At 37.1% G+C, this 9,182-nt stretch overlaps 1 protein-coding gene across 1 annotated transcript; it reads right to left on the reverse strand.

Moving 5' to 3' along the window:
• Positions 1 to 3,454: 3,454 nt before the first annotated feature.
• LOC114180895 (Protein kinase superfamily protein) lies at positions 3,455 to 8,588 on the reverse strand. Its single transcript, XM_028067189.2, has 4 exons — positions 6,665 to 8,588; positions 5,878 to 6,273; positions 5,733 to 5,780; positions 3,455 to 5,046 (listed from the first exon to the last, which is right to left on the reverse strand). The coding sequence occupies exons 1-4, from the start codon at positions 7,791 to 7,793 to the stop codon at positions 3,605 to 3,607; spliced, it is 3,015 nt and encodes a 1,004-aa protein (XP_027922990.2). The 5' UTR covers positions 7,794 to 8,588; the 3' UTR covers positions 3,455 to 3,604.
• Between the last annotated feature and the right edge of the window lie 594 nt (positions 8,589 to 9,182).

Raw genomic sequence — 9,182 nt, forward strand, 5'->3', positions numbered from 1 at the left:
CCCACTAAAATAACATACGTCGGAGGTGACCCCTAAGCGTATTTAAAAACGAGTCTGTAAAAAGTATATTTGAAAATTGATTTAAAAAAAATATATTTTTCCATCTATTTTTCTTTTAATATATTGGTACTTTAAATCTCTGCTTGGAAATTAAGAACTTAACTCAACCACTTACTGTATTTAAAACTTATTACATTTAAATATAATCTTATATCTATGAAAATCGTTTTATATTTTAATTATATCATGACTACGATATATTTATATTCATTAAAATGTTATTATAAGATTATTTAATTTATTTATGAACACGAAAAAGAAAATTAGAATAAATCTCTATATTTGACAATTTTAAGTGTAATATGTCTAAGATACTTTTATAAAAGATACTTACACTTATATAATATGTCAAAGGAGAAAAGTAGCTTTAGGAAGTGAATTGGTTTCTAATTTAATTTTCTCGTAAAGTTTTTATTCATTTATATATAATGGTTACATTTTTAATTGATTTGAAAATTCTAATAAATCAAAGTGATTAATTTGTAAAAGAGTAAATAATTAGTTCAGTACAATAAATATATGATATATTTCGTTTTTAGTACGATGAAAAAAAAAACCCTCAACATCAATACAATAACGTTAAATATGTTCATTTTGTTTGAACTTTAAAATAATTAAATATTTGTTTGATTTTATGGATTGTTAAATATGTTTAATTAGAAAAAAGTTTTCATCAATATTAACCTCAAATGTTCACTTAATAAACATAGGTGACAATTAAAAAAAATGGTAAAATGCGTTTTTTGTTCTTTAAAAATTGTATCTAATCTATTTTTGAAATTTTAATAAATTTAGTCCTCCAACTTTATAGATGCGTGGATTTAATCCTTATAATTAAACTTTTTTTAAATTTATTTGATATTTTAAACGCATCTCATAATAGAATTTCAGTTGTTTACACAATTTGATCCATTTCTGTTACAATATTAATTGAGAAATGCGTTTGAAACGTCAAATAAATTTAACAAAATTTAATTAAAATAACTAAATTCACACACTTTTAAAGTTGAAAACTAAACTAGACCAAAATTTTGAAGAATGATTAATTCTTATTTTTACCGAAAGTTAAGGACAAACCATATATTTAACCTTTTAAAAAATATATTTAATTACATCAACAATTATTAAAGTTAATAATGTTATTATATTAATGATGTAATTTCTTTTTATTATTCTAAAAACAACATAAATAAATATTTGCTTCAATAAATGAATTATTTACTCATAAATTATAGGACACTAAAATGAGATAAATCAACTAGCAAAAGATATTTTACTTTTATTTCATTATTGGTATGTAAAAGATAGACATAGTTTTATTATTGTTTGTGATTGTTGTGATTCTACTTTGTATGCAAGAGTTCCTCATCTGAAACACTGGAATTATGCATATATGTTTGTTTGGACCACGCTAGGTTCACTGAGACAGTGGGTTTGAATGCGCACACATAGGGTTGCTTTAAATCAGTGGCAGTGAGATAATGTAACTCATCATAATCACCAAAAGATTCATCACACTCGTGGGACTAACTAAGCATCATAGGACCAGTTTCACATCAATATAAACACATGATCAAAGGAGAAAGTGGCATACACTTCATCAAAACCATACACACAGCAAAAGGGAAAGCGATGGTCTGATCTTTTTTCAGCCAAGGCTACAAAGAGAGTTGTTTTTCGGATAAGATGGATTTATAATATTAAATGCGTGCTTACCTTATTTTACAAGTCGATTCTATAAGATTTAGTTAGACTTAAACTTACTAACAGGGTATTAGAGTAGTCGTAAGTTTATTCTTACAAACTAGATTTATTGTTTGTTGGACATATCATGTCATTGGACATATCAAATATATATACATTGGCATGAATGAGTGTGTTGGAGTCCGGTCTTGCGGGTGGCAGCAATTTTCCCGTGGAGGAAGCGGCCAGGTGGGTCGAGTCGCAATGGAATCATTGTGTTTGGACTCATACGCTCTTAAGTAGGAAGAGTTATGCCTTGACTAATAGTTATTGCTTTTAGCCAAGTGATAAGTACTCAATCCAACAATTGATATTAGAGTCAAGATCATGAGTTTGATTCCAAGCAGGTAATTGCATGATTAAAGTTAAGATGAATTTACTGTATATAAATTGATAAAATTCTCACTTACAAAAGATGGAATTATACTTAAAATTCACCTATTAAAAAAATACTTATTACGAAATTTTGCTTGTTATATTATGTTTTTAAAAATGAGGAAAAGTTAAAAATAACTTGTTTTGCATTAACTCATCAACATAAGATGGTAAGGAAATTAATTCGTTTTTGTATCAAAATTACCTTTTCTTTATTAGCAGCACTTTTCGTCTTCGTGACACATTTTTTAGTCTTTCACACAACAATATTCAGGTCCTTATTACTTCCTTCAAAGACACACCATCTCACCTGTTCAAAGGTCAAAATTTTTGTCTTTAAACTTATCACCAATAAAAAAAATAAAAAGTTTATCTTTCAGCTGGTAATAATTTGTTCAGAGTGGAAGGAAAAGTTAATAGCAAAAACCAGATTAAGTAAGAATACACAGAAGATACAGCTTTCTTACTTTTACGTTGATCTCATTCCTTTCACCTTTGTATGAAAACTTAAAAGAAACAAATTAATCTTTAATTATAAGACCGCGTGCAAACCCCATGCCCAGATTTTGGTCATTAATATTCTTCATCCATACTCAAAGTAGCTTTCATGTTTCAATTCTTTTCTTCATTGTCTCTTTTTACTTTCCTAACATTGGTATATTATAGAACACTTTAATCACAGTTATATGCATTGTTTTCTCTTACAAGTTTTATTCAAAATTTATTGCTAAATTAATACTCACTATATAAACCGTGTTTTTTTTAATAAACCATGTTTTTTTTTCTTCTCTATGTTGGTGGTAAAAGAAGGAACACCGATGAAAAGATGAAGCTTCTTTCTCACCTGTGAACACACTTTCAATTCTCAAGATTCTCAGCCACCACCAGCCGCAATTTCCACTACCAACTCCAATGTCTACAAACACATCTAAAATGTTAAAAATAGGTATGCATTTATTTACTTTAGTTTTAATTTTAATTTTTTTATTTTATTACTTTACATTTTCTTTTTTAACTTTTGCCAGGAAGACTGAAAAGATGATGAGTTACTACATTAAATTAGACAGATAAGACTGCATTCATCTTTAATGTTGTATGAAAAATAGTTAACACTTATCTGTACGAAGAAAAATTATGATGGCATTCGGAATTATTGAATTAAAAGCTTCTAAAAATAAAGTCAAACTTCCAATGAATGAGAAACAGTGACATATTCCAAATAAAATAAAAAAAATCCATAAGAAATAACATTATTTGAAAAAAAATCATTTTCCCTTTCAAATTCTCAAATCAAATAATATCCAATGCCAAAAAAGTTACATAACCGAACCTAGACCAACAACGACATTATTCTCTGGGACTCATCTCTCAACGCATTAAATTAAAAACAACCAACCAAACAATGCCTTTCCATTCTCATCATCAATCACATCATCATGACTCCCCCGGCGGCGGCTGACAGCGATGACTGCAGCTGCAGCAGGTGGTGGTAGCAGTCCGCCGCCGTGGGCCTCTGCTCCGGGTTCTGCTCCATGCACCGATTCTGCAACTCCCTCAGCATCTTCGGCACCCCTCCCAACCCACACGTCCTAATCAAGTTCCCCACTCCCCACACATCCACCTTCACCCCATGCAACCCCCGTTCCATCTCCGGCGCGTTCCCACCACGCGTCCCTGACACGTGTCCCTTCAGCTCCGGCGCTCCCGCCGCCTCGTCAAACCCGCACACAAACCACTCCTCCCGATCCCTCCGCCGCATCACTTTCTCCCACTTCAAATCCCTATGCATGAACGACAAGTCGTGTAAAGCCACCATCGCCTTCGTCACGAACTTCAATGCCTCCACCAACTCCTCGCAGTTCCCCGGCTTCACACGACACCCTCTTGGCTTAAACGACAACCCCAGTTCCCTCTCCGAAAAACCCACCATAACCTCTGCATGCGGTATCCTGTGGTCCAGAATCTCGTAAACCTCCTTCACCGCCATCCACTTCCGCTTCTCCATAAACACCCTCGTGCACGTGCTCGGCGTCACCTCCGTCACCACCCCGTTACCGTAGCAAACCCTCTCGAAATCACTGTACGTAAACCCCTTGCAGTTGCTTATACTCGCGCAACGCTTACTCAACAACGCTAACAACAACCCTATTCTGAAACACGGAATCAAAGCTTTCAGCTTTTCCACTGGGGTGCTCAAGTTCACTTCGTGTAAATCGGTGCGGTTGATTATTCCATCCTGCGACCTACTCAGCGCGCAAAACGTCACTGTGTTGGCCACCGCGTAGTATCCGAGAATGTACGGAAGATCCATGTAGGTCCACATGAGTTTCCCCACTAACGTCGTTGATGGATTGGGTTGCGACTCTTTCAACTGGTGCGTTTCTTCGCCTCTCCAGAGACAGTAATTGTTGACGAAACCGGTTACGTTGGGCCACTGGTCTTGCAACATGGACTGGTTCGTCGATTCTGGTGGCGGTGACGTGGGTTTTCGGATTAGGGTGAGTTCTTCGGGGCAGAACTTTTGGATGACGCGGTTGATGCACTCGTCCCAGAGGGGGATAAAGGAGTCGCGGCTTGATGACGTAGCGAGGGAGAGGCTAGGGTTGTGGGTGCGGATGATGGGGCCCACGATGTCGTACATTATGGTTCTGCAGTCCAAGGGTTCGGGTGTGGTCGTGAAGAAGAGTTCCTTCCCTTGGGGAAGTTCCTCGTACACATCTCTTCGGAGAGGAAAACGTAGGTCTTCCGGTGGCGGCTCTTGTAGGTGACGCTTTAACTCGTAGAGGCTTGGGAGGGTTTGTGGTGACGCACGTAACAGACATTCCATGTAGTATTCTGTTGGGTCTCGAAAATCCAATGTAGCAATCGCTGCAACACCAACACAGTATAATAATTCTCTGATCAATTTCACATGATAATGTAACTACAAGAAACTTGGTAAACTACTCCTTCAGTGTGTTTGTTGTCACTTTTGTTTAAGACTAAACTTCCGAACTGATTCTCAAAGTCACTACTTCCTTTAGCATTGTCTTCTTAAGTTATGCAAATACAAGACATATCCCAGACAGATTTATAATACTGCCAAATACTGTAATTTTTAAAATCTTAGGTGCTTTTAAATTGCTATGAAAAAGGATTGTTTCATAACAAATTGATAAACATTCAATGCTTACGGATTAGTTAAATAGCTTTATTACTTTAGGGTTATCTAACCGGCATTGAGAAACAATTAAATAGCGGACAACAAAACTGATACTGTTCTACGATATCTTTTTTAATGGTTTGTCAATGTTTAAATTGGAAGAATAAGTATATTTAATAATCTTAAGAACATGAAATAAGCTCATACTAAGATGAATGAAATACAAAAGATATTAATAAGTTATAAAAAAAAGATTAGAATGATTGAGATAGGAATGAATACTTTTGTTGTTATCGCTGAAAGTTTCCTTCATTTTTTGTAAATTGAAAATATCAAATAAGAGGTTATTTAGAGAGAGTACTAGTAAGAACATGGAGTGAGGGTAGTGACCACTGGGAAAAAGAGCACTCACATCTAATGGGAAGTGCTTTGGAGGGAAGTTGGACTCTTTCAGCAAAACCTGGGAAAGAGGGACAATAAAACAGTTAGATAGAATCCTAGAATATGTAAAACAAGGCAACGTAGTTTAATTTAAGGAAACAGGTTTGGTTTGGCACCAGAAGAATCTGAGGCTGGGGAAGACTTTCTTCTGCCAAAAACTTTGACTTGCTGTCCCGAAACGAATCTGTCAACAGAAAAACCTTTCAGAGGCCCATCTTCGAAATATTCCATAGGACAAGGCACCATGGCATCATCAAAGCAAGTGAGTTCATCCGCGTTCAAAAAGCTAGAAGATTGAAGCCTCACTCTCCCTCTATGTATTTCTCCTTCTTCTGCCCATAAACTCACTGATTCCTCCCATGTCATTCTTATCTTCCCTATCCTACGGAGCTCTTTAGATGATGAAGAAGAGCCTGAAACATCCAAGAGTGTGTCTAACCCTAATAAACCCCCTCTTGAGCCATGAAAGAAAGGTTCAACCCCACTTGTTATGGCCAATTGTTTCGTCGTAGCTGCAACAATAACAAGATGGGTGAATAAAAAGACAAGCTTGGAACATTGATAACGGACACTGATAACGTTTCCATTTCTCATTTTCTAATACATTATTCTTCCCTATAAGGGTGGTAAACAGTGCTTTTAGTTGTAAAGGACAGAGAATCGAATGAAATATACTGTTCCTTTGAATCCTTCACGAATACATCAGAATCACTGTGCATTCCATAAAAGGGAAAGTAGAAAAACTACAAATGAACTAAAGAACAGAAACTTTATTGTGTGTGAAATTACGTTGGCAAAGTGCATTGAAGATTAGGTGGTGAAGGAAAGATGGGGGGAACTGAAATAAAACCAAAAAGTAAGATATTGTGATTTCCCATTTTGATGCTTCAACTATCTACAAACCTGAGAGAGGGGTTTCATCATCTTTGAAGGGTCGAGGTGGTGGTGGAAGAGCTCTTGCAGCTGTTCTAGCTTCGTCTCCTGACACAAAAGATGAACCTGCCCTGCCATGAGAAGATCTCATTCTGGACCCCATGAACTGTGCAAGTTCTTCAAAAACATCTTCATCAAAAGAAGCTGGGAGTCTATGTAACTTTCTCTCATACGGTGAAAGCCTGAAATAGCTCTTCCCAATTTGTTCCCTTTCACCCCCTCTTTCCCATTCGTATACTTTTCTGAACTCACCTAACATGTTATCCCATTTAGTGCCTGCAGTTTTAGCATCTCTATTGACCCCATGCCTCTTGAGAAACTCAGCCACTTCCTTATCCTTATCAGCCCTAGTTTTTCCTCTCGTGATTCCTAATTCCGCTTGATGTTGTTGTTCTGCCCTTGAAGAAGATTCAGATCCACCACCACCACCACCACCTCCTTGGTACTGTTCCTTCCAAGCCCTTGCCAGCCACAGCATTTCGTTGGGCTTCCAAACTGGGCTCACATATTTCCCCTTTCTGAGTTGCTGGTGAACTTGCTCTCCCTCTTGCTTGCTCCCTTCTTGGCCAGAACCTCCCGAGAGTAATGGGAGAGAGTGAGTTGGAGAAGAGGAAGTGTCAGATGAAGAAGCTGTTTGTGTCTGGGGTTGTTGTGGATTTGATGAAGTGTGTGTGGTTGGTGAAGGGCTTGATTCTGTGGTGGGAAGCATGGCCATTTGGGACTGTTTCGGCTGCGCAGGAGGGGATGGTAGAAGCTGCTTCCATTGTCCACTATATCTGGGTCTCTTGGGGTTCAGTGTCTCAAACTGAGGCTCATAGGGTGAAGAGCTTGCACCGCTGGAAACATACAAAGGACTAGAAATGAAAGGGGGTGCTCCAGTCACAACCACAACCGGCGATAATTGTTGATGGTGGTGGATTGGCCTAACTTCTGTGATAGCTTCCTCACGCGGGGCTTTAGGAGAAGATGAAATCTGCTGAGTTTGTTGTTGTTGCTGCTGTGTTTGTTGTTGTTGGTGGTGAAGGTGAGATTGAGGTTGAGGCTGTTGAGGTTGTTGTTGTTGCTGCTGCTTCTTGGTTGTGTCTCCCTTGTCGCCCATTATGGAGTAATGGGCCCTATGAAAGAAGGGGTTTTGACAAGAGAATGAGACACAAAGAAGGAAGTTAATTAGGAATCGGAACAAGTGTGGTAGTAGTAGTAGTAACAAGGAGGTGGCTATGCTTGCATTGAGGTTGAAGTAGGTTGGGTTGAAGTTTAGTTTTTGAATTAATGGGGGGTGTTTGTTTTTTGTATTTGTTGGGGTTGTGGGTGTGACATGTTCTCAAAAGGGTTTTGAATGCGCTTGTTGGCTTGATAGATGGATGATGGCACTTCTGCCATATCTTCAAAAGGGAAAGTCACAAAGTAGAGAGGATCGCAGCGAGCAAAAGCAAACATCCGAAACGATGAAAAGTAGCAACAGAAAGGAGAAAGAACTAAAAAGTCAAGAGAGTGTGTGGGAACTGCCGTGAATAAGACGGTTCGGTTTGTGTTTTTTTATTTATTTCCCCTTTTCTTTTATTATCATTAACCCTTTTGTAATTAAGTGTAGAAACATAGAAACAGCACCGTTGTTGTTTTGATGTGTCATTCTTGACAAGTTAAAGAGAGAGAGAATGCAGTGTGGTGTGGTGTAAGTGCATGATTAGAGAGGGGGTGTGATGATTGTACTAGCTCTGAAAAACGCGGCTCTAAGAACAATTTACATTGTTTTTTTTTTTACTTTTAGAATTTTGCATTTATGTTGTGTTTTGGGGTGAAGTTATTGGTTAAGTAACATCATTGAATGTGTGTTTGTTGTTATGTTTTTTGTGATGTTTGAGAGAAAGAGATGTTGGTTCGTTCCCGCGCAGAGTGGAGACTTGAGTGTGCGAGTGAGGTTTCTGGAAAAATGGGATAATTAGTGAGTGTTGTTTGTTTTTGGGGTTTGTGAGAGTAAGATAGAGACTTCACGAATCGATGCCTCTGCCCCAATAAGAGACTTTGCCTATGACAATTTTGGCTCTGTCCTATTTTTCTTCCATTTTTTTTCTTTTTTCAAATACAATTTTTTTCTCTTCTTTCTCCTCCACCTGTCCCCTTTCCATTTCTAGGGTTTTCTTCATTTGCAAGCAAGTACTGTTACTGGGTCTCATTTTACTCCTTCACTGCTTCTTCAAAAAAAAAGAAGAAGAAAAGAACACATTGTGAATAATTCAGCCATAGCTAGCTTCTATCCTGCTGAGAATTGAGAATTTAGTGTGTTTGTTTGTTTTTTCTTGAGTTTCACATTTATGTCTTTCAAATTCATATAGCAAATAAAAATGAGGTTTAAGTTGTATTGTAGTAATTGAATTGCTTAGGACAAGTGAAGTGTCTCTGTCCTTGTATTAATTGTGTAGGTGTTTGAGTACGAACTTTAGGTTCAAACCCCACTTAGCACACTTTGTCAATTTCTAACTTTAACTAT

The sequence above is a fragment of the Vigna unguiculata genome, chromosome 4 (assembly GCF_037176805.1).
Source record: "Vigna unguiculata cultivar grain cowpea cultivar isolate G323 ecotype 2 chromosome 4, ASM3717680v1, whole genome shotgun sequence".
NCBI classification, from domain to species: domain Eukaryota; kingdom Viridiplantae; phylum Streptophyta; class Magnoliopsida; order Fabales; family Fabaceae; genus Vigna; species Vigna unguiculata.

Coding starts and splice junctions, on each gene's coding strand:
- LOC114180895 (XM_028067189.2), bottom strand. CDS start 7,793: ATGGGCGACAAGGGAGACACAACCAAGAAGCAGCAGCAACAACAACAA. Junction 6,274..6,664: donor TGATGAAACCCCTCTCTCAG/GTTTGTAGATAG, acceptor TTATTGTTGCAG/CTACGACGAAACAATTGGCC. Junction 5,047..5,732: donor CAAAGCACTTCCCATTAGAT/GTGAGTGCTCTT, acceptor TTGGTGTTGCAG/CGATTGCTACATTGGATTTT.